At 43.6% G+C, this 25,591-nt stretch overlaps 1 protein-coding gene across 1 annotated transcript in view; it reads right to left on the bottom strand.

Annotated features, from left to right (window-relative positions):
* Window positions 1–7,628: 7,628 nt before the first annotated feature.
* PSTPIP1 (proline-serine-threonine phosphatase interacting protein 1) overlaps window positions 7,629–25,591 on the bottom strand; it is a 52,528-nt gene continuing 34,565 nt past the window's right edge. The window contains exons 7-15 of the mRNA XM_008641951.2: window positions 24,116–24,214; window positions 22,403–22,448; window positions 21,500–21,579; window positions 19,111–19,209; window positions 18,467–18,563; window positions 15,413–15,497; window positions 13,830–13,900; window positions 12,547–12,644; window positions 7,629–11,003 (exon numbers count right to left, since the gene is read on the bottom strand). Of these exons, the coding sequence (XP_008640173.2) occupies window positions 10,872–11,003; window positions 12,547–12,644; window positions 13,830–13,900; window positions 15,413–15,497; window positions 18,467–18,563; window positions 19,111–19,209; window positions 21,500–21,579; window positions 22,403–22,448; window positions 24,116–24,214 (807 nt within the window). The 3' untranslated portion in view covers window positions 7,629–10,871. The remainder of the gene's footprint in view (window positions 11,004–12,546; window positions 12,645–13,829; window positions 13,901–15,412; window positions 15,498–18,466; window positions 18,564–19,110; window positions 19,210–21,499; window positions 21,580–22,402; window positions 22,449–24,115; window positions 24,215–25,591) is intronic.

Raw genomic sequence — 25,591 nt, forward strand, 5'->3', positions numbered from 1 at the left:
TAAACATGTCTTGTTTTCTGTTTAAGATTCCAATGTATTTGGTCCAATGCAGTCTGGGTGTGCTGGACACACAAGCTTTGTGTGAAAGCAACAGTTTTAGGTGGCTTTACTTCAATACATCTGTATTTATGATTTGCTGGAAATGTGATTGTATTGTATTTGTTCTTTTGATTTGAAACAATACTAGCAAAACACAGAATAACAAACTTGGCTGAACTTGATGGAAACTGATCATCTTGTGCATACAATTCGGGAAGAATCTGTTGCCTCTCAACACTGGGTAATGAATAGCTTTGCTGTAACTGCTGTATGTTAATTATGTTTTAATGAGTCTTACATTATTCAGATGCTTAGTCACTGCCCTACTTTCAGTGTCTTCAGGTTCCTCCTTCCTTGCAGAAGCCAGGAATGTTCAGAATTTTTACCAGTTGCTTATGTGGAAAGCAGACATGCTCAGCTAAACAGACATCAAGATATCAAATAACTAAAGAAACATAACTCAGAAAAAGAAAATTCTAATGTGTACAGTCTGTTGTTGAGGCCAGTGTGGCTTGGGGGGGATTTTTCTCCGAGCTGTTGTTCTTCTGCTGTAGAAGTGTACTTTTGGAATTCTGTGTTAACGTCTAAAGGTGAGTTTCAAATGATACTCCCTTGGGGCTTAGGTTTTCATTCTTAGTACAGCATGTGGCTCAACCCAAAGGCCTCCTGATTGTGGCATCAGGTTTCCCAGATGCAGTAGCAAGCCTGCTAACTGAATTGATTATCTTCATATTGTATTGCATATTATAAATATAGAACTAATAAGATTGAGATGACCCTGGCTTGTAAAAATCAATGTGGAGGGGTTTTAAGACAGACTTGTGTTGCACAAAATAAAGCTAAGGATGCTTTAAAAAGGTGGTCAGCTCTTAGCAGCTACAAGGCAGTAAGAAACTCCACAGTCAAGAGCCTGCACCTACCCCTTTGAAGTGAGGATAGTTAAGGGGAGATACAGTGCACGTACTTGTTAATCTTGCTGGAAGACATGGATTTGGAGTAGAGATGACTTGACAGTACTTGCATCTAAATGAAGGAAGTCTGTTTCCTCTTCAAAATGCAGAATATATATGCTGGAATGTGGAAACTGGTCCGTATTTTACAACTTATAATTAAAACAAAGCCCAACTGAACTTTTAATTGGCATGAATTAGTTTTTTCTAGGAAACAGGGACCATCTTGCATTGCAGAGTTTGTAGTAGGTCTTGGATGTGTGAATAAAGTGATGATGGTCTTTGGGTTTTCTAAAACACATAATCAAACTTTATACACCCCCACACTGCCCCCCCAAAAAGCCAACCGAACACAGGCTGCAAGGGTCTAATGCACCACATTTTGTATGAGTCACTGAAGCTGGGAACAAGTGGTGTAGGTCTGTGGCTTCCAGTACCAGCGAGTCTGGGTTGCTCAGTAGTGCTCTATTTTGTGGGCTCTATCCCAGCTGTCTGTTAATTTGACTTGCTCGGTATCTCTGGACTCACTATGATCATTTATCTTTCTCACTGCCCCTTTCCCTGTCCTTCCTTGTGTGTTTACACTCTTGAAGTTTGAGCACCATTCTCATTAACACTTGAAACATAAATTTTTCATTTCTCTTTCAACTTTAGCATCACTGATTGATGGCCGCCTTCTTCAGGCACAGAATCCACATGTATTTACCATTTCTAAGATCACCATTCTAGCAAAGGGAATCTTCTGTTTGTCCCTTTTTTCTGGAAATATTTTGTATATTTGAAGATTTTTTTTTTCCTGTGACTTTTGAAAGAAAAAGATAATGTATTTAAATTGTAGCAAGTGAAATAAGGTTGATTTACCAGGAAATACTTATTTTTCCCTTACTGAAAAAAGTGAATAAATTTTGGCTTGCATTAGGCAGGAGTGTTGGTGTGGCTGTAGTTTGGCCTTCCTAATTAATGCACGCATATCTGAGAGTGTATTTTAGGGGACAAGGGATGACTTTGTTTCATTCTAGCTCTTTTTTTCCTTGATTCCTGTGTTTAGTATTTTAAGTTCCTGTATTAATTTCTCCTTTGCTATCTTGTAGCTGAAGAAGTCTTGAGAGGGCTCAGTGCAGACTGCACAGGAAATTACTTAGACTGAGTGAATCTTTGTATGCTACATGGAGTACACCAGCATGGAGCTTGCCTACAGCAGTAAACCTTACGTGATCAGAGGGGTTTAACACAGGAGATTAAATTGCCTTTGGGTTTTTTTTTTTAATTGGGTTTTGTCTTTCTCATTGCTATTAATATGACTTCAGTGCATTCCAGTGCAAGTCCTGTGCTTAACTGCCTTTCAGCAGCTTAATAGGAGGCTCATGAGAATTGCAGGGTTTCATTCAGGCTGTGGTCTAGTAAGGCATAATCATGTGTATTTGCCTGTACGAGATTTTCCATTGGTGTAACAAGCTCAATTTAACAAAGTTAGTGAAAAAAGAAAGTTCTGCCTTGATAGCAAGAAGAGGACAGCTCATGAGATTCTTCAGTACTTGCAGTTTCAGATGGGATTTGAGGTACTTGTGGTAATAGTGATCGCCTTCACAGTGCAGTTCGTGGATCTTGTAACTGACTTAATCTTGGGCCCGAGACAAATCCCTCTGGAATGCGCCACAAGTCTGCAAGTGCAGTGCATCTTTGGTGTTCTTGTGTGCTGCTGTGTCCTGTAGCAGCAGCACACTCCAAGGTGACTGCAGTGCTTGAAGAATGCCACCTGAGCCTCTGCACTGCCTCTTGCAGTCTTTGCTCTTGGGTGCCACCCATACTGACGGGGGAGCTGTTCTTGCTATGCATAATAAGTTTAATTTTACTTCCATTGCCTTTTTCAAAACATATGTTGCTAATCTTTCCTTGCTGATCTCTGCAGCCTCTCATAGGTCATCTTTCCTCTGGAGCTGCGTTGAGCAGTTGGAAAGCTCTCTTGGGGGCAGCATCTTTTAAACCATGATGTATGCTTGGGCTGTTGCTAAAAGGTAGGAGAGCAGACTTCCATCTGTGCTACATTTGAACTGATGCAAAGCTTTCTCTGCCAAACTCTGAATGTGATGCAGTGCCCTATAAAGTGGCAACGTTACTGATTGATGTAGGCCATGCATGGCTGTGGGAGGGTAAGGTGCTGGCACTCTTAGCCTTTTTCCCACTGTCCTGCATATCAGTCTCATATTCCTGGACTGCTTCAGCACTCATCTCTCATGTCTGTTGTGATAACTGGGTTTGCTATTTACCCATCTCAGTTTTGGGGGATACTCTTCAGTAATGGGACTGATTAGGAGAGAGCAAAATCACTGGCAGGTAGCAGAATTATGTTGCTGCTGATCCATTGAAAGTCTGGGTATGATCTGATTTTGATGGGACAGTGTCATATTTTGCCTGTGCCCTGCACAGTAGTAGGTGCAAACTTTGCCCTTCTACCTCCCCATGAAAGGATTATCTGCAAAAACCTGCAAGATAGTCCTAACATAGTCCTGAGGTAGTCCTGCAACAAGTTGTGTTTCCTTCTGTTTACCGTAATACAAGGTTTGGTGTTTAAGATAAGGCTAAATTGCAGGCTGCTTGTTACTAGGTGGAGGAGGAGGTGCTGGGGAAGCACAGCTGTGCAGCTGCTCCACGGCCATGTGCTGCACCCTGGAACTGTTTAATGTCCTGGCAGCTGCCTGGGGTGGCAGAGGTAAACATAAAATGGAGAGTTTGTCCACCCACTCCTTTAATTCTTCACTCTGGCAGTTGCCTTCACAATACAGGTTTTGTGCTCACAATACATATTTAGTCCAGGCATGTGCCTTTGATCTAGTCCTTGCTGTGACTGCAGTAATCCCTGCTGGATCTGTGCATGGCAACAGATGTTGCTTCTTTCAGTGTCTGGACTCCAGGACAGGAGTTCAGTTGTGTTTTGTGTGAGGTATTTACACTGTAGATGAACACAAAGTACAGTTTATTCATCATTTAAAAGCAGGGCCAGGTTTGTAGATTAAACTTGGACATGAACTTAAACCTGCACTACTGAGAGGCTATCAGAGCTCCGGTCTGCGGACTCGAGACTTGGTGATCCTTCTGGAGCAAGCAAAGAAACACTTCTTTCTAGTGATAAGCACTGAACCACACATTTTCTCTCACCTGCTTCTCTTACCCCTGAATGCTAAAGCTATGTCAGAGCTTTTGAGTTGAAACTTCTTTCTTTGCCAGAGGGGAGCCTGCAAACTGGGTTGCTCCTGGCAAGGTGAGCCACAGCAGTGTGGGACCATGGAGCTGTTCTGTTGACACTCGAGAGAACAGACAGCTTTGCTTTCATTTGGATGTGCAGTGCTTCAGGCACCAGCTCCTTTTGCTAAATTCAAAGAATAAACTAAGTATTTTCAAGGATCTCTGTCCTGTCAGACCTTTGCTAGGTCAGGCTCTGACTGAAGAACTGGAATGCATTTTCCTCATGCAAATAAAACACATAAGCAAACCACTGGCAGTTGTGGGGCTTAACAGTATCTAGGATGCCTTGCATGCAAAAGTAGTCTGGTCTAGAAAACTACTTCTGAAAGGGAGTTCTGATGTTTTTCTCCCACCTGGACAAAGGAAGCAGTAAGATCTGCTCTTGCCTGAATTGCATTGAACAATGCCAGCACATCAGGTGTGTGCAGGGGTAGTGCTCATACATTCTCAGCTGAGAGTAGGAGAATAAGTCACCTGTGGCAAAGGTGGCATTGAGGAGTCCTGTGCCAGCCTTTACCAAGCACCTCACAGGCAACAAGCAGGACCTAATTTCCCAGTACGTGCTGTAGAACTAAGCGCTCCTTGTACTTCCAGGACTTGGGGAACGCCCCATCCTTGGGAAGCATGCTTGGTGCTAGTAGCCTTGCACGCTGTGGAGTGGTTTTGCCTTTTGAGTGGTGTCCATTTTGAAGGCTTAAGTCCAGCATTAATCCTGATAGCTTTGTTTCCCCCTGTACAGTAACACCTTCAGCATTGAAAAATGGTGCATTGAGGATACATTACAGACACTGAGCAAACATAAGTTAAATTTAGAGCTTGTGCTGATAAGTGCTGTGGTTACAAAGGCTGGCACAGGATCCTACGGGGCAGGGACGATGCATTTCTCCAGATGCCTTCTCTCCCTCTTTGGTTTTTGAATCCTCCCATGGCTGCTGAATTGAGCAGTGCCCTAGTAAAACCTTTAACTGCCACTTAGCAGAACAAGGTCACTGTCGCTTAAGTCTCCCTTCCTCACCCAGGGCTTAGACACAAGAAGGGCTGTGCAGCCCTTCTCCAAAGACAAAGCATTTCTCACGTCTATTGGTGCATTGAAAGCTTTCCCATTCACACTTATGTTAGCATTCTTATCCTGGGAAGGTTAAAGTTCGCCAGTTTCCCAAGAATTTCCTCCATGGACTGTTTTCAGCTTACAATTTCAGAACAATTCTTCTTTAGATGCAGCTGTTGAGCATTTGTGCCTTTGCAGAGTGGAAGGGAATGCACTGAACTCCCCCACACGCTCCCTGCATGGAGCGTGAGTGTTATCTCATGTCTACAGCTCCCTTCCTCAGAGCCATCCAGTCCTATTACAAAACAAGCACTGTGTACACAATATAATTTGTCCTTTTGTACGAGATTTTCCATTGCAAGTATTGATCTGACCGCCACCCAATGCTAGCTTGTTTAGGCTGGGTCTGGGATTGAACAATCACCAAAATACTGAGTGGGCCAGGAGCATTTTCAGCTCGATGTCAGAGTGGATTATGGAGCTCCCCATGATGAATGGGGAAACTGAGGTGCGAGGTGCGACTTCTCCAGAGTCATACCTTTACTTCTCAAAGCCATTGATTTATTCAAGGGTTTAGCCTGGGCTACTTGAACAATCCAAGTGTGTCATCCGACACGAAGGAAATTCCATTCAAGTTTAGGCTGGAATGTCTTTAGCTGTACTGTGTGTCCATTTACCCCGAGGCAGAGGCTGCAGCAAATGCCTGAATTTCAGTCAAAGAGAATTTAAGTCAAAGCACCTACTTATGCAGCTGTAGCTCATTCAGCATTGCACCTATTAACACACTGATTACTTCTCTTTATGTCTGCCTTGATTTGGTGATTTAGTTGAATTCTGGCAAGGGCAGCAGAGCTGGGATACATGTGCTGTATTATGTTTTCAAATCTGGTTAACACTGGTTTTTTTAGATCTGGTAAGTAAAATTCCTACTGATTTCAAACATCGTCTTAGGATATCTGCTTCCACTTCACCTCTGCCCCCCAGCTGTTTTTGTACCCTCAGTCCTTAGGATGATATGTGGAATCCCTGGTTATAATCTCGTAGCTGTGCTCCAAGTTGAGTTCTGTTTGCCAGCTGGGTTTGAATGATACTGTCTTTCCCCCAGGGATGTCAACTCTGATTTCTGCCGATTTTGCTGGCAAGTCACAGTGATTTCTGTTAAAGTTTTTTATCTAAAGGCAAGATTTAGTCTGTGCTTTCAGTCAGAATAGAACAACACAGTAAATCTCCCTTTTGGGCCAGTGTGTGGGACAGAACGGCTGCAGCCACATGACACCCAGCAGTGATAGGCTGTAAATGTGCTCTTAACGGTGCCCCAGCAGCTTTGTGCCAGATCAGGTGTCAGCCGTCCTTTAGCAGCTGGTAGAAGGACAAGTTGAGCACTGTACCATGTGTACTGGCTAATTTGATGGAAATATGATTATCCAGCTATTCTGGATCAGATTTGCACTGTGCAGGATCCAGGAGTGCACGAATCTGGAGATATCTGTGGCTCTGAGCAAAATGTGAGCTGGCTGCTGAATTTAGGTAATTGCTAACAAAGAATAGATGATGGCAAACAGTTTGACTAGTTCTTTGCCCTCTCAGTGGATGCGGCATTGTCATTTTCTTAATAACCTAGTCACAGGCAGGACACTAATTCCTCTTCCAAAATCTAATTCTCCACACAAGTATTCTCCCCCTACAAAACCCAGCCTATCAGCCCTTGCAGTCCCTTAGCAGCCATTTACTTTCCAGAGGCCAGATAAGACTCAGCATCACAACTTTGTTTCCTTTCTTGCTCACTAGCTTGGAGTGTAGTTCCTGTTTAAGGACATGTGAAGAACTCGTACCTGTGTGGCTGGTAACTGCTCTTGTGTTCAATGCCCCAGCCCTGCAAGCTGGAGGACAAGAAAGCCAGGGAAAAGAGATGGTGTGGAGCAGCACAGGCTGCTGTTCAGGCCACTACAGTTTGTCCTGTCTTGTGCAGAGTTGTTGCCACTCCACGCTGCAGGTTAACAGTAACTTTTCTTACTGTTTTTGTATAGAGCTGATGCAGAGTCCCCTGTGCTCTCTAAGCCTGTACAGTTAAGCCACAGCACAGTGATTCTGCCAGGAGGTTCTGTGGTACCACAAAGTGTGTAAGTTATCCACCAGTGGTGAGGTTAGGTGTTCCTTAATGCCCAACCAGGCTCCTATTAGACACCCACCACCTGGTGCTTGGCTTGTAGTGCATCTCCTTTTGGCATCCATGTGCTTCCACTTAAACTGCATTCAGTAATCAGTGAGCTGCAACTGGGAGAAAATTACCTCTGGAGAGGAGACTCAGACTACGAGTGCACCTCTTGAAGAAGCAAGACAAGAAGGAAGCCAAGGTAAGAGTTTTTACTGTTTATGCCTTATGTACATGATTTGTCAGCTCTCTGGCTGATGTATGCTGGGGTTGTTCATTCTACCCAACACTTCAAACTATGAACAGTTCACTGTGCTCCTGCTGTTGCTACATGCTCAGCTGGGAAGAGGTTAATTTCTTCCTTTTAGCTGCCTAGTTGTTGGAAATGCTGGAAGCTGGATGGCTCTACAGATCACTGAGCTTGGCAGGAGGCCTGGCTGTGTTGGCTATCCTAGAGCTGTGTCTCTTGGATCTCTGTTTCTAGTCTGATACTACTTTGTTGTTACTACAGGCTTGTGTGCTCTTAATATGCCATATGCAGAAATCTGTTCTGTGCAGCAACAGACCTCGCACTGCACTTGCAGACATTTCCTAATTGCATGTGGTTGCCATTGGTTAAATGTTATTTTTTATAGGTTTTCCTGTTCTTCTCCTTAACTGATAGTAAATGGTAAAAGAGAACAGTATGCATATTTTGACTTTAGTATAAGAATGCCACTGGAAAGGGCCCGTTTCAGTTTCCCATCTTAGCTGAAAATTGCATGATAACTTGATTGTGTCAGTTTTATTGCCCAGATGTTACCAACTGGAGAGGAAATGTTAAAAAGGACAGTATTATTAAGGTAGTAACCTACAACTGACCTTCCTGTTTTTCGTACTGATGGGGGTGGGTAGATGGATGACACCTAAAATGTGGGTATTCTCAGAGGGTATTTCTCTATATCTCTGTTTTATTTGTGACAAGTGCTGCCATGCAGATAGGGCAAACTGAAGAATTTGGCTGATAAGTAGTTCCAAGCCATATCTAGACAATGTGAAGCAGAGGATTCATGAGAAAACATTGCTGGTGCTTTTTCATTTCCTGAACAGTCTGGAGTTAGCATGTGGGACCCAAATGCTGTGACACTGGGGAGATTTTGAAATACCTATAACTTCTTGCCATTCAACAGTATTTACTTGACAGAAGAAGAGACTGGTAGGAAGGAAACTGGTTTCCTGACTTTAATAGCAAAAATACGGAATGATTTGATGGGATAGAAACAGCAGCTACCATACCACTCGCTGTCTGTTGGTGATGTGGACCATGTGGTCCATGGAAGCAAAGATGATCTGTAATGGGGTTTCAGGGTAATCAAGACTGGGCCCTGCAGTGCCTTGTGTGAGGTTGTCTGGGCCCCCAGAGAACTGAGGAGTCCTGCAAAACCCATGTGTCCCACATCATTAGAGAAGGTGCATCTCAGTGGTTTTGGGGTTTTTTTTTCTGTTTAATTAAGATAATCTGCAAAATACCTACCTAAATTTATTTATGTGTTGGTTTCTTACAGTCTTCTTTGTGGAAGATTGAGTGTTCAAGAAGTAAATACATTAAAGCTCTTGTGCTTTCAGTTTCCTCTCCTGCTGTAGCTAACAGGGGATGCTGTGGTTGTCGGGCAGCCTCCACTCATAAAGCCCTGGCCAAGCTGAAGCTACTGTGCATCTTTCTGTCACTTCAGGCATGGTCACAGAAACCTCTCCTTCCCTTTCCAGCCTGGACAAGCACTGCTGTTCTTACACTGCTGCCTTCAGTGCCATCTCTGCTCCTCCTGAGCCTGTGCTAATGCCAGGGGCTCAGAGCCCTTCAGCACTGATGTGGATGTGCTGCATGGTAACTTGTGGGAGTATGGGAAGGACAAGTGTGCCTGTGCAAAGGACTGTAGGCAGCTAAAGAAAAAGGGCCTGCAGCAACTTCTATTCCATTCTTGAAGAAAGAATTCGAATAAGATACTGCAAGTGCCTCTGACCTTCATTGTGTTTCATTTAAGAAAAGATTGCATTGGCCATTACAACTTTTTTCTTCTGTCTAAATTTCTCTTGTCTTTCTTGCTGTGTCTGAGCTAACAGTTCCTCCCTCCTCCATGCCTTTGAGATAGCCATAGGATTAACTTTCATTGTCTTGATTCAGTTATAAGACCGGAAATCTTGGCAAACACAGTCATTCTGCCCCCAGAAACAGTTTGCTCTAATTCAAATTAAATCACCGATTTTTAATGTTTTTTTAACTATCTTGAAGTACTGAAAAGGGAGGAGTAGCAGAAACTATCCATCAATCCCTTGTACAGTACAGTAACAGTTGGAAACATTCTTAAATATTGAACTAGAAAGACTGATAGAGCTGAAATCTGTGAAATACAGTGAACCTGCACAGTGCAACTTCTCTGAAGAGGGCTTGTTGAAGAATGAGCACATTAGGCGTGCCTGCAAAGAAACCAGAATGTCCCTGTGCCAGCAACCCCAGAGGTGCAGAGGCTGCAGGCAGCACATGGAGACAGAGCAGCCTGTGGGCAGAAAAGGAGAGGTGGAAGGGAGGCTGCCCTGCTGACACCAGTGTGGAGATTGCAGGAGGAGGTAATTGGCAATTCTCTGGCGCTCAGAGGAGAGGAATCAGGGCAGTGCAGCACTGCTGGAGGCTTTGCTGCTGTTTGTGTTGTTGGATTTTTAAACTTCAAAATCCCGAAGAGGCGTTAGGGAAACCTTCCAACCAAGGCAAAAGCAAGCCTTGGGCCCATCATCTGTCCCAGAATCCAGTGCAAAGCAGAGCCATTGCTAGCATGCATTTCATTGTCTTAGGAGATGGTTGCGATGGGGAGTGCCTCAAGTTTTCCTGCTAGGGAGGTGTCCTGGACCTTCAGGTGCTCCTCTCTAGCTGCATTCACTTTTTTTCATGTTTTCATCAGTGACTTATAATCCATCCACTGTTAAAAATGCCAGCATGGTCTGTGGAGGGAGAGAAAGGGATCCATGGCAGAGAACGTGGCTGCTGTGACCATGAGGGTGGCTCACAGGCTGGCTGGAGACAGTCCTCCATCTGGAGAAACTGCACTTGCTTCTGTGATCTTTTCCCTTTGCACAGTTGAGATCTGGGCAGGATTTTCCTCCCAGGGTCTCTGAGCTTTGCAACACTGCTGGCAGCACAGTGTGCTGAAGGTAGGACTGTGCCAAAGCATGCAAGTCCTAATTTCTCAGGAGTGAGGATGGTTTTTGTAGACAGTGTAGGGCAGGAGATGCTGGGATGAGGCAGGAGCAAGGGAGAGAAAAGCATGGTCAGTTGGTTATTTCCTGACTGGTAGTTGTAGAAAACATTATTATTGGGAGGCCCTTGGTCAGCTGAAGCAGACCTTGTGTGCTGATTGTTTTCAGTAATAGAGTATTTGTAAAGTCTGAGGACTGGGGCTTCTTTTCATCAAAGCTTTTCAAGGTAAGACCCCGGCACGAAGCCTTGTTGCCCATTCCTTTCTGCTGTCCACCAGCCATCCTCATTTTCTGCAATGACAGCTACAATGTCTCCTTCACTGATGTCCAGTTCATCCACGTTCTGAAAGGAGAAAGGGAAAAGAAATGTAATTAGCCTGAGAGCACAAGAGGGCCCAAGCATGTATCTGGTGGGGTTTTTTTTAGTCCTGCCCTTCATCAACAGTCTGCTGGTGTCCTTCTGGTTGCAATGAGCCTGAAATACCAGACAGTGAGGGATTAAGCATTTGGGCTATTTCCTTAAGATCCTCAAATTTCCCCAGCCTCCAGGGTGTCTCCTCGTGCATAACTTGGTGGTTTTATCACTGGGGAAGTCCAGAAGGGGTTAAATACAACTCTCCTAAACCAGCTCACCATGACCTGCATAGTCTGCAGGTGTTGCTAAATAAAACAGAGCACAGCTTAATGCCTAAGGGGGATAAAAGTGTCTCTGCTAATCCATGCCTGAAATAGGTCTCTCAGTTCTTTTAGTAGGGAACAGCAGTGACCAGTGGGGGAACAGTGACTCCTCGACAGCAGTGCCTTTCATCCCCAGACAAATGCAGTAGTTGCAAATAAGCTCTCCCTGAGCTCCCAGGCAGCTATCAGTGTTCAGTGGTGCTGCCCTATTTTCCATAGGAAACCACTTTGCTACCCACAGTGTAGTAAATAGAAAACATCCAGAGATGTTTGACGTGTCAGCTAAAACTAAATTTAATGCACCTGAGTAGGTAAGAATGGACTCAAAAAATGAGAGGCCTCAATGTACATATACTAAAGGTAGTAACAGGCTCTTTTCTCAGCAGGGAAAATCCCTGTGTGGCATAGTTTTAAGGCGACTCCGGGAGTAACAAGCTGATCCAGTTGTCTCCTTAGGGGAACTGCCATTAACAGTGAGGTGCTTTCAGCTGTGCTTGCATGAAATTTCAGGTAAATAATAAAAGAAAGTTTAAAATTAAGCAAAAAACCCCCAACATCTAATAAAAGGTGTTGGAATACTGCTGCACTAAAGGGCAAGTGCTCCTCTTGAGCTTTTTCTGTTTTCATCATTTATCTGGCTATCTATTTTGTCACTGTCACATTTCTTCAATGTTGGCTGTTTACGGCAGGTCCCTTGGTGTGAGGCTCTCTCTGCACTGAGACATGAGACCTCCTGGATGCTGTTTCTTCTGCTGATCTAAAGCTAGTAAAAGGAACCTTTAAACTGACATGTAAAGCAACTGGGGTTGGAGTCCAGGTTCTGGAGTCCATCAGAATTAGCAAATATTTATAACCAGTCCATTCACAACCTTTTACTAATTGTATTCTGCCTAGTTAAGACTGGAGTCAGGGAGAATTCAATATCCCTGTTAAGGATGCAGGTTGTTCTCTTTAACAATCTTTTGGCAGATGAACCACATCCACTGTGATTCTGCAACTTGCAACATGGAAGTATAGAGAAAGAATATCCTTTGTGGGATTTAGTCCCCTCCAGCATGGAGAGCCAGCATGCTAAACAAATCATGTCCCTGGCTGTAAAATGATGGTAATATCTCCTTCACAGAATTTACAGTTTCAAGATGTTTGAATCAGTATCATTTATTTTAAATCTAACACTATGAAGTATTTATTTTGAAGCCTTTTTTTACCTGGGCTGTGTAGTCATAAAGTACTCTGTAGTCCTGTGATGATGTGATCCCAGCTTTTTCATGTACAAAAATGGATGCATAGACTCCGTCTGTTCTTTCTGGTAGGAAAAAAACAAGGAAGAAATACCCACCACAGAAACAAAGGGTTCAGTTGCTTATAAATGCGTGGGATCATATGCAAGAGTTCACAAATACAAGGGTTTCTGTTCTCTCTCTGCCTGGAGATGTACATGTATAGAAAAGCTGCTGTGAACTGTAGGTAAAGTGTTGCACAAAAACTGTCCCCCATTGATGGGATGACAATACACCCATTGAACTTTGTGGGAGGTCAGAAACTAGCTTCAGCCTCATCCAGGTTGGGAAAAATGTTTACCCTGGTGAAACACAATACAAGGAGGGAAATGGTCTGATTAAAATGGTTTAAAAATGTTGCTACTGGGGGTATAAAATTCTAGCAGTTCAGTGACTCACATAGGGCTTTTTTTTCCCCTTGAGAAAAATGGAAAATACTGTGCCAATGGGTCACCGACATTTTCCAGTGGTTTCTGTAGTTCTCACACAGCTATTTGTCATGGACATAACTTTTTTTGCAGTTGTTTTGGCTTAGTAAGTTTGTTATAATTGCGAAATTCCTTATTTCTTCCTGGCATCTGTCTGGGAGCTTCCCCTGCTGAGCACCAAATGCAGCAAGTGAGAGTCTGGGCTCTGTTTCTGGGTGCCCAAGCAGGCAGGTCTGACAGAGGCAGTTGATTTTAAAGCTGTTTGAAAACAACTTTTCGTTTGGTAAGAACTACAGTTAAAATGCTTTTGTTTACTATCAAACCAATAAAAATGTCAAACTGTTACCTTCTACATAGTCGAAACACTGTGTTTTAAATATCATCTTATAAATTCCTAGTTACAAGGATTACAAGACAACAGTGTAACTGGGAGATGAGATGGATATTTGTATTCATAAGCCAAATGCCTGGTCTGTTAAAAATTTTATGTATTCTTTTGGCCTTTTAGTGGTAGTTATTCAACACAAGGAGAAAACTAATATCTAAGTCAGACTGCTGCTCTGAATGTACAGTCCCCCACGCCTAGATGGAGTCTATGGATTATTTGGCACTTTAATCTGGGAAATTTGTTTAATACACATCCAAGCAAAATTCATTTCCAGACTACTCTTGCCTGCCAGCAAGTGAATATCTGCTGTGCATTTCTGCTCTGTGTCAAAGCCTGGTTTAGCAACACGATCTAAAACAAACACATCTGGTAAACTGATTTCCTGCAGAGCATACCCAGAGGAGGGGCTGAAGGAGTGGCAGTTTCCGTGTTGTTTTTACTGCTCCCATGCAGAAGTCCAGAGAATCTGCAGAACCAAGAGAAGCCAAAATCAAAATGAGTGAACAGGCCTGGGTATGAGCATTCCTTCATCTCAGCTCTCTGACTCAGCCTTCCCTCCATCTGCTTCACACCAAGTAGATGTCACCTCTTCCCATGGCCTTCTATTTTCATTTATGCTGTAGATATATTTATCCTCCATTAAAAATGTATTTTTAAAAATGCAGCAGTATATTGAACCATCAGCCATCACTAAATTGTGCATGAAATGCAGCAGATAATATTTTTTTGTAGAGCCAAAGGCTCGTGGTGTGAAACTCCAATTATTTCACAATGTTAAAATTATGAGAATTGTCAGTTGTTTATAAGAGATTAACATCTCTTTGTGCTTAAGGAAAACCCTGATACATTTTAAAATACAGAGCTTCTGTAATGAGCCTTTCTAAAAGCTGTGAGTTTAAGTGAATTTTTATTTTAATCTATCCCTAGTTATTTCCTATATCACAGCTGGGTACTGAAGACTAAGTAAAGTGAGAAAATGGGTTAGGATTCTCAAGCAGAGATAGAAATAGCATTGCATGCTTAAGGCGTATTTAAAGGGTCTGATTTTTCAGCTAGTGAACATTCAGTTTTTCTGGAAAATGGATATCCTATCTCAACTGTTCCTGAAAGATTCAGGCTGAGTCTCTCTAGGCTCCTTGCCCATGCTGCTCACAGTTGTATTCTGAATGGCAGTACAGTTGTCTGATGTAACTGCACAGGATGCAGCATTGAATTCATTATTAGAGAAGGTCCAGTTTCCAACTGAAAAACAAAGTATTGTGTATAACCCTGATCAGCTCACTGGCAAGCCTGGACCACATTTCAAATGGGAGATCACAGCCTGCTTTCTGTCTTTGCCATGTCATAGGGCTTGTTGAATTATAAATCTCTTCTGCTTTAACTGTGATGCCCTCCCCACTGTGAGTTAGCCACTGTAGTATGAAATATTTAAACCAATAGAACCACCATGCTCTTCTGCTGATATAACTGCATCCATGTTCTAACACTTACCAACAGGAATGGATCAGAATAAGGAAAATTGCCTCCCTAATCAGTTTTTCTGCCCTGTGTTTTTCCCTTTGATCCACACAGAGGGAGCAGCTCTTTGTTCTGCTCAGCTGAGTGGTGCCGTAAGCCTGGAGGAATTGTCCCGAAGGACGGCTCTCCCAGCCCTTGCTCCCAGCCTTCACCCTCCCTGGAACAAACTGGTTTTGTTGTTACGTGCCCTGACTCACTAGGAAAGAGGAAACAAGTAACTGCTACCCATTGCCAGCTGAGTAATTGTGTGATGAACTCATCCCCTGTCCCTCTTCCCACTAGGTAAAATTACTCTGACTCCATTTTACTACCTTTACTTCTTCTGTCAAGTCACATTTACTGATACATAGTTGCCTCTTGCTACAAAGAAAGAAGTAATAACTTTCCATGTCATGTTTTCTGTCGTCATGCATGGCTGTTGATATAGAGAAATACCTGGGAACTGAAGTTTCCCACTCACCTCTTCATCATCCCACAGGACTGGGTGGGGCTGCTGCTGCGCCTGTTGGGCTCTCTGCTGTAGTAGTTCTCATACCCTATTGCATCTGCAACAGGGCAATAAAAATGAGATGTTCAAACAGGAAACACTGTGAGAAAACAGTTTTCTCTCTGCCAGAGTGCAACCTGGGGCTGCTGGAGCAAACTGCAGTGCAGCACCTGTCTGCCCTCACCTGGAGGGTGGCTGGAGCAGCTCAGGGAAACCCGGGGTCTTGAGAAAAGCCATTGCAGTGGCTGCAAACAGCCAAGTCCCTGGTGGCAAGGCACTCTCAGCCTAAGCTGGGCACAGCCAGGGGCCTGAGGCCCTATTCGAAGAGCTGTGAATACCCTATGAGGAAGGCAGTTTCCTCCATGGCTCTTTCTTCTGTTTCCTCAAAGCTCAGGATTTAAGGGGGCAGAGTGTGGTCGTTGTGAGCCTCAGACTGTGTGCATGATAGAATTTGCTGCAGCACATTTTGTTTCTTTTTTCCTCAATGTATCCAGTCAGGAATTTTTGTCAGAGCTGGGGAGATATCTGAGTGTTATTGCCTGCAGCAATAACGAGCAATTTCCTCGTGTGTTTCCCACCTTTCATATCTCCCCCATCCGCCTCCTGAGAGCTTATTTGCTGTTTACCCAGAGATACTTGGGTTTTGTTCTCTCAAACACATTTACGTTGCAGTTCCTTCACTCTCCCCTATGGTGTCGTTAAGGGTGAAATTGAGACCATTTCCAGATCTAACTTTACAGATGAAATAGTTACAGATGGATTTATTTGTCATCTCAGAGCTCCCAGTGTAGCTGCTTACAGCTGGTGGCCACACACCCTTTCTGCCTGCTTGGTGTGAGAGCCAAACAAACAAGAGTGAAGTCTGTGATACTGTTTTATCTCAGCCCTGATACCAGCAAGTTAAGAAAGACATTGGACTTGGGCTAAAGGTTATGTTGACATTCTCACACTGCGTCAGCCAAGATAATAAGCAGAGCAGGCACATAGAGCTAGTGAGTGTGAAGAATCCCTACAAACAAGACTCACAGTAATTAGGGAGTTTTCTGACCAATTTAAGGGTCTCCTGTTGCCCTTCTGGATTGTCACCTTGGTACAGTTTCCAGTCTAGAGGGTATTGTAAGACTGGGTAGAAGAGGAAGTGAGTAAGACCATCAAGAAGGTTTGATCAGGATGAAGGTCTTCTGCCCCACAATGCAAAATTACACATGGATTTCCTCATGCGTTTTGCAAATAATAGCACAGATCAACATGTGCTACAGTGCAAACTCATTAGCCAGAGCTATGGAGATATTAGGATTTTGCTTCCAGAACATGTCATCTTCTAGAAGGTGGCAAAAATAAAAACAACAAAAAAACAAGTTAGGTTTTTCTTTGCCTTTCATAAAGCTCTCAAAGGTTTTTTCCACCTAGTTCTTATTAGAAATGACTCCTGACATAGCCAAGAGCTTTTCATAGAAATTGCCTAGGTGACTGGAGAATGACAAATCTCACACAGGGGAAAAAAAAACCAAAACCAAAAAAATCTAGCTGAGAATCACAAATTTCTTAGTATACAGAACTTTCACACTGTTGCAAGGCACAGTTCTCCCTTCTGCTGCTGAAAATGTAATTTTTCCCGGGTAAATTCTCCTATATCTGTGAATTTAAATCCCCTATGTGAAGAAGACTAATTATAGCAGCAAAATGGCATCCAGTATACCAGTATCAATATATTAGTTCTAAAAAATTCCCCAAATCCCAATTTTTAATCATCGTAGGAGTAATGGCACAAAGGCTGAGTGAAAAGCAGGCCTCAGAAAGCTCAGTGCTGACTTAGTGGCAGCACCCAGCTCTGCTGAAGAAGGTCCTGGGGTGTAATTCCTGCCAGCTTTGAGCTCTCCAGTGAAATCAAAGGGGTGGAACTTGTTCTGGTACAAGATAATTATCCCCAGGGCTGGGGCCTTCATGCAGCTGATTTTGTACCTGTACAACTCCTAGCATGGAAGGGCTTTATCAGGATAAAATTTTCTTGTGCTAGTATAGCTTCTTCCCCACTCTGACTGAAAGTAAGTAAGCTCTGTGGACTGCTGAGGGGATTTTCTCTTGATGTTACTTGGTGTTAGAGCAGTGAGGGGAAGTGAGAGAGTATCTGCACAGATTGAAAAAAACTAGAGGAAGAGATCTTTTCAGCTTTTCAGGAAGAGATCTGTGACATCAGCTAAGTCTTTGTTTGCTGCAGCAGCTGCCCAGAGCTGGAAGCAGCCTGTAACTATCTTGTGTTGCCTGTTGAAGTACTCGGATGTGGTTGGGCCACGTGACATATTAGACAGCTCCTTTCCTGCGGAGTGCTTGGAGAACTCCTACCTTGGAGCAGCAGGTTTTCATTTTGCAACTGCTCTTGCCTCTTGCTGTGTCAATCTCCATTTCAGCCTAGAGGTTTTGAGCATTGAAGTCAAGGAAAAGGCAGCTTTGGCTTGAATGGGCAGAGCCTGTGAACCTGACAGCACTTCTGTGTGCTGGGGCAGAGCCAATTTCATTCAGAATTTCCCCCAGCCAAAGTCTTGGCTTATGCAAACAACTTTCTGAGAGCAGAAAATTTGTTATTCCCCACTGGGCATGTGGAACAGAATAGAAAACTGGGTCTTCTCTGTGCTGCAAATGAAGAGACAGCACCTCTGTCAAGGGACCCTGGGGTGCAGTTACATGATAAGTTGGCTTCTGTCTTGTCACCACTGCAGGAAGCTGAAGTTGCCATTTCTGAAAGGCAATTTGCCACCTCCTTAGCAGTGTCAGTTCAGCTGCACTGTGAAATGAGCCTGGTTGCAAAGCCAAAACAAGTTTTTTCTTCTTTGGAGGGTTATTTTTAAGCTGGATCATTCCACTATCCCACTTACAGCGCCACACAGGCAGCGATGGCAGCACAGTGAGGGGGAAGTGAGCTATGGCAGGTGGGAAAAAATAGTTGGAGCAGAAACTCCTCCAGCTGGTTTCACCTCCAAAGGACGTGTGCTGCACAAGTCATCTGACAAGACCAGTAGGAATAATTACCTGGAGGTTGTGTTCCTGTCATTTTCGTCTTAATGAAGTAGTCTATGTCTGACTCTACAACACAGTTCTCCAAGCTGACCCGAACCTCTTCATACAGCTACAAAACAGAATCCAAGAGTTTAATTTAACTTTTAACATTTCACGTTGAATTAACAAATAATGCTCTTGTAGTAATTTTCCCCTTAAGAGACACTTTATACTTGATACACGTCTGACCTGGCTGATCTTTAGCCTGTCCCCTGTACAAATATTCTTGTAAACACACCTGCTTGTTTGTGCTCTGGATAGTCTTCAAAGAGAGGAGGACAAAGGCAGCCCAGGACTTTTCAATGCAATAAAGAAATTAATAGCAGGAAACAGCCATTCAAAGTCAAATGTAGTGTATTCTTTACATCTTCCAGTTTTGAGGCCATGACTGGATGCCTTTTTTGAAATTGTGTCAGAGCCCAGATATACTCAACTGAGTGTTTTGGTAGCAAAAAGCATTCCCCAACAAACCAAGGAGGACACATGTGAGTGTTACCAAGCGTGACACACACTGTGTTGCATCCAGACATGCATCTGGTTTACATCTAGAGAGAACAGGAGTGAGAGATTCCCCTGGACACAGTCAGCACTGCAGAGAAGGGCAAGCCAGGCTGTACCTCATCATCCTTCACACACTGCAGGGAGAGCTGGTTGCAGTGCACCCACAGCGAGTTCCGCAGGATTGTGATGCGGTCGCACTCCTGGAGCTGGAAGACCTAAAGCCAAAAAGGAAACCTGATGTAGCCTCATACCGAGTTATTTACTTTGCAGGCTGTGACAGGGCTGGGGATGCAAACCCATTCTGAAGGCCCCATTGTAAAGGATGTTTTTTCAGTTAGTGGAGAAACTACATCTACTGTTCATGCTCAAAAACTTGTTCTAATTGGTTGCACCAAATTAAAGTTATGTTTTAGAGACAAAATCAAAGCAGGGGAGAGGAATCCAGGTCTGGATTTGACTGCTACCTCTTCTGTTGAGGGTTTCAGAGTCAGGGTCCTTCCTGTCTGCCCATCACACTGAAGGAAATCTTGATGTTTAACAGATCAGTAGAGTACTGGCATGAAAGGGTTGTATTCATGTTAGAGGTAGAGCCAAAACTATCCACCTCTGCCATCTAAAATGTCTCTAAACTTTTCTCTTTTGAAAGTACTTGAGGCTCTCTGGAGTTGAGTCTGCATATCTAAGATATTTTTGTGGTAAAGAGAAGGCATTTTTCTGTCTTCAGAGTCTACTCCTTTCCTTCATCTGTCTGATTTCCTCATGTTGCTGCACTGCTTAGGAAGAATGAAGGGGGTAGAGAGAGAAGTGTGAACTGATTTGGGGGAAGAGGCAGATAAACCCTTTCTTTAAAAACTTTAAAAAACCTAAATCGCTCTGATCTCTACATTGTACTGTTATAAGTAGAACATCAGGTTTTGGTTTTCTATGAGGTGTAAAAAGCTCAGATGCTTCCAGCCATCTGTCTCCATCTCCATTTGCTAGTAATTATGTCCAGAACACCCCAAATGTATACAACATTCAGCAGAACACTCAGTTGGGTATGCTGCCTGCCATCTAATAGCTTACTGACTAAAAAAAGCCAGAAAAGGGAATCTGTCAAGGGAGTAAGCTGCTGTGGGGACTGGTTTCTGAGAGTAAAAGCTTTTAAAGAGAACCTGCCAGGTGGAGAATGAGTATTTCAATACCCTTCTGAACAGAAAACCTGTGGCCCTCAAGGCTGCTGAAAGAGCACCAGAGCCAACTGGGAATTTTCCAGGTAAATGATGTCCTGTCAGGAAATGCTGTTAGTCCAAGAGGGAAGTGTAGAGACTCTGGGCTTTTAAGCCCTTGTTAGCACCCAGAAAAGCACAGCTGGGTCTTGTGTTTGACACATCCCTCGTGTTGCTGGAGAACCTGGGCATCTCATGACAATGTGGCACAGCCCCTGTGACAAAGGTCACCCTGGTGTTGCCGCTTGCCAGCCAACATTTTCAGGCTATGATTGTCCAGCACTCAGAGATCTAAGCAACCCCAGCACTTCCAGATTCCCCACTATGCAGCCAAGAAGTGTAGGATTTTAAGCTGGTTTTGTACTAACTGCTAGTTAAAAAAAAATACAAAAAACCAAAAGTATCAGTTCTTCTCTCTACAAGCACTTTTGAAAGACGGCATTAAAGATGTCCTTCCTTTATGAATGGCTGTTTGGATTAAGCAGTGGGCAGGTCACAAACTCTGTGGGCTAGTCAGGATTAACCATATGGGACAAAATGAGAGTGTGAGGTTATGGAATGCTTCACTGGTTTGTTGGCTTTTTAAGAAGGGAGAAAATATGCATCTATGGAAATGTCTGTGCCAGTTGTGGGGCTTTTCAGTCCTCTCAGATAGGGAATATTTAAGAGGAAGCCGAGAACTGGAAAGCTATGCTTCTGGCATTTTATTTTATGTGGAAATAAAGCCTGCAACAAGTAAATATAGAAAAATCAGACTTTAGCAGATGGGCAAATGTACTTGAAGGATTACTCTGATCAAATGGGTGGCTGCTTTGGATGCCAACCAGTTCCTGTAAATTGTTGTGCAAAACTTAATAGCCAAGTGCAAATCTCCTGGTCCATCCTCAACAAAATGGAAATAGAGACTTCTCTACCACCACCACCTTTCAACTGAAATATTACTCCATGGCAGAGGACAAATATTCTTGCAGGTAAATTTCAAGTGCTATGAAACATAAAGACTGACTGGGGTATGTACCTGTTCATATATTGCTCCACCTCTCCCACCTCTGCACTTATTCCCCTCTTTTATTTTTACATAGATATGCTGACCAAGCAAGGAGAGTGTCAGTGAGACAGCAGCAGCTATGTCTAAGTAAGCCCTAGTTTTTGCAGTAATTTTGCAAAGACATCTACTGAGACTCCACATAAAGCAAACACCAAAACCCTTGGGATGGTATTTCAGGCCTTAGACTGAAATCTTCAAATCAGATAAAATAAAGAGTGTGCAAACATCGCTGCAAAAGTCAATGTTTACCTCGCAGGTTTTGATATGTTCCTGTTCCCACTCTGTCCTGACCTTATCCAGCTGCTCGATGTTCTGTTTGTACACGTTCTCTGTAAACACAGACACACGCAACAGAAACCCAACAGTCAGGTAAAAGTGATACAGCCTTTCTCTCTTTCCTCCTATTAGGCCTTTACTGTGATTTCTATGCTGCAGGCCTGTGGTTTGCTTGAGTATCACAAGAATGTCTGAGCTTGGAACTGGCGGGGCGCAATAATCTTTGGGTTTTTTTCTTTGTAGCTATGTACTAGGGAAGGATTCTCTCTGTATGGTTTGCAGATCATTTATAAACTTTACAGTAGGGATAATGCAATTCAGAGATGAAGAGCCTGGACCATGCTTGGGCACTCAGCATCCTTAGGCTCTTTCCATTCCAAGCCAGCCGGCTAAGCCACATGATTCGGTGTAAGCTCTTCCATGAGTAGGGAGAGACAAGCCTGAGCTCATGAGCCAGCTCAGGTGTGTGCTGGCCTGTCCTGGGCATACACGTTTGTGGCTGGAGATCACTACTGTGCTCACGCACATGGGGACGGGCTATCTGGTTTGGGCTGTCTCCAGGCAATTTGAATGTCTACTGTGCTTTCTCAAACTTGCTTCAAGAAGAGCTTTTCTTCCCTGGGTGAAGTCCCTAAAGGAAGTTGTTTATAAATTCGTTAATGAAAGCAGGGCACTGATATTTCCACAAAGGACCGTGAATGCAGATGACTGTCAGGTTGCTGCTCTTTAGAGGCTTCTTCATTAGTCTTTGGGCAGGTGACTTTGGGAACCCTGACTTGGGAGACAGCCTGGGTGATTTGGATGGTGTTCTATCAAAATCCTGTGCTGGTAGATCTTTGCTGAGAAGAATCATAGTTTAGCTGCAAACAGCATCACCTGCTTCATTTGCTGCCTCTCTGCATTGCTTGGCTTTGTTCTGGCTCTGAAACAGGAAAAGAAACACCCCAAATTAATTTCTGACGATATTTTTGCTTCTGCCCCAGTTTTTTGTGCCTGCTCTTTTTTCCCTCCTAGGGGAAAGTCTCTAACTTTCAAGCACTTCCTGGCTGCCCCCCCTTTATGCATGGTATGTTGAATGTGTGCTATGGAGAAGGGACCAGAATTTCCCAGGTGCAGCCGTAGGTCCAATGACTTCGAGGGAAAGCTTTCCACTCAGACATCCCTGCCGTAGGAGCTCAGAGCCAGCATGATCCAGCCTGAAGCTGTGCCTGCTGGCTGAGTTGGTTTTTCTCAATTGTTTGATGTGCTTTTCTAATAGATATTTATAAGCAGAAATAAATGGCAGTTAAAATTCTTCATCTTTCAAGCTTCTCATGTAGTACACAGATAAAAAGCACACAGCTTTTAAAATACTTTGCAAATGCCAGATTATTTCCCATAACAACTCAGAAGCCTAAAAGCAAAATTCACTCTAAGTAGAACTTCTCTGTTTAAAAACCTGCAGCTTTTAGCAAATGAAAAAGCAGCCATCACTGACAGGTCTGTACTCGCAGGTCTTTCTGCACAGATGGTGATGACAGTACAGTAATGCACTGCTCTAGACATCAGTGTAAACATTCTTCCATCCTGCCCTTGAAGACAAGGCTCAGGTAGGGGTTCTTACAATCATATTCCTCATCACAGCTGGCTGGGAAACGTGTAGTAAGCTGGGAACAGAAGCTTCATTCTTATTTGCTTCCTGGCCCAAACTGTTTGCAAATGCTGAGCAGAATTAAACAGCTTGTGAAAGCTGCCTCTGTGCATTCCCAACGTGCTGGCATGTGCAGGGAAGAAACAGCAATGGTGCACCCTGAGATCCTTCTGCATGAAAGGAGCTGGGTCAGGTTTAGCTGCCACTTGAAGCTGTGAAATGTTCTGGTGTCATTTCGGCAGGGCCGGGATCCCATCCCCTCTTTGCAGCTAAGCTGCAGGGGTTTGCTCATCAAAGATTAGGGAATGCTGGAAATAAAATGTAAAGTTCTGATGCTGTTTTTAGAGTCTCCACACTGGCCCCCCACTCCTTGAGATGATTTTTGATCCTTTTGCTTACACTGCACTGATTTTTATCGAGCCAAAGGGAGTTCATTTATTTTGTTTTCTCCATCTGTTTCACTGTAAAATGTTCCCATTAAAAGTTAGTGAATTGTCAGTTACAAGTATCAAGACGATGCAAGGAAGGACTGCAGTGCCTTAATTTCCAACGATTTATTTTTGAGTCTGTAAATTTAGTTGAAATTAAACTCACCATAAGGAGAAAAATGTTGAGGAAAAATATGCATTTTAATGTAAGATGCTATGCCTACTAAGTGTAAAAGACCAAAAGGCAAAACTAACTGCATGACATATTTTTGACTTGTTTCTTTTGCTTAATGAATAATTTCAGAGAAAAATCTCATTCAGTTTCCTCCCAGGATTCATAGAACAATTGGATCACAGCCTGGGATAAATTAATTAGATAACTTAGTCCCTTCCCAGAGGATTCTGTGGGGTTAATTTGAAGACAAAGCAGCCCCTGGCATCCTGTAGAATAGTTGGTTAATTGTATTCTCTTGTACCTTGAAAGGTAAACCCCCCAGTTTTCCCTCTAAATAGCACTGTCATCTCAGGTACCTTTTCTGTTTGCTTTTGGTTGCCTGAAGCACTGGTGCGTTCAAAGGACTGCTCGGCCTCATCCGCCTCCTTGCACTTCTGCTCGTAGGTCTTCTTGGACTGCATGGAAATGAAATCAAACGTGAGGGTTTGGCTGGGGGAACAAGGCTGGATTCCCCCCACTGGGATGTTCCAGGCACTTTCTGTTTTGCAGTTTGGGGGAGCAAGTCAGTGCCCAATTTGGGCAATAGAAAAAAATCCCAATGACACCATAGGAGATAGAAAAATAGAACTGAAAAATTGGAGTAGGAGCTGGCAGCATAGATCGTGTCCTTTTCCTGCAGCCCTGAAATTGTTTGCTTTGTACAACTGCAGCTCCCTGCAGGGGTCAGGAATGCACAGGCAGCTCTACCACTGGTGCATCAGGTATCTGCCTGAGCAACCACAAAGAGATGAAATTAGGAGCTACATTCCCAGGGTGGCCGTGGGGTGGGTTGTCATCTCTACCCTGTGACTTGGAGCATCAGGTGGCTGAAGTCAGCGTGTTGCCTTGCCCATTGCTCCAAGCTATGAGGCAGAGCCAGCACCCCACAGGCAACAGTCTTGGTGTAGTTCTCAGAAGCAAGAGAAATCTTTATTTGCACCAAAATATCTATGTATCTTAGAGATGCACTTAGAACAACCACATTTCAAAAAAAATTGTTAGTACGCTTCCAGCTGTACTAACAGGTACACTGACAGGTCTGCTACTACTTTCCTTTAGAGGCAGTTGCCCATTGGAAACCAAACCCAGCTGCCTATAGTTTCTGTACATGCAAGTTTTTGAGCTGGAGAGGGTTCCTCTTGCCTGCAAGATTCACTCACTGTTCTTAAAGTTGTATTTGCACACACTGACAAATTCTATTTACTCTTCTAAGTACCCTTGCCTAGAAAGAATGAAATCCTGTTTGGCCTGGGGCACCGTTCATTCCATTTTAACCCTCTGGAGACTTTTCAGTGGGTGCAGCAGGGAAGATGAGCTTCCTCCTCAAATGCTCCAAGCTATGAGGCAGAGCCAGCACCCCACAGGCAACAGTCTTGGTGTAGTTCTCAGAAGCAAGAGAAATCTTTATTTGCACCAAAATATCTATGTATCTTAGAGATGCACTTAGAACAACCACATTTCAAAAAAAATTGTTAGTACGCTTCCAGCTGTACTAACAGGTACACTGACAGGTCTGCTACTACTTTCCTTTAGAGGCAGTTGCCCATTGGAAACCAAACCCAGCTGCCTATAGTTTCTGTACATGCAAGTTTTTGAGCTGGAGAGGGTTCCTCTTGCCTGCAAGATTCACTCACTGTTCTTAAAGTTGTATTTGCACACACTGACAAATTCTATTTACTCTTCTAAGTACCCTTGCCTAGAAAGAATGAAATCCTGTTTGGCCTGGGGCACCGTTCATTCCATTTTAACCCTCTGGAGACTTTTCAGTGGGTGCAGCAGTGAAGATGAGCTTC

The sequence above is a fragment of the Corvus brachyrhynchos genome, unplaced genomic scaffold (genome assembly GCF_000691975.1).
Source record: "Corvus brachyrhynchos isolate BGI_N302 unplaced genomic scaffold, ASM69197v1 scaffold309, whole genome shotgun sequence".
In the NCBI taxonomy this organism is placed as follows: Eukaryota; Metazoa; Chordata; class Aves; order Passeriformes; family Corvidae; genus Corvus; species Corvus brachyrhynchos.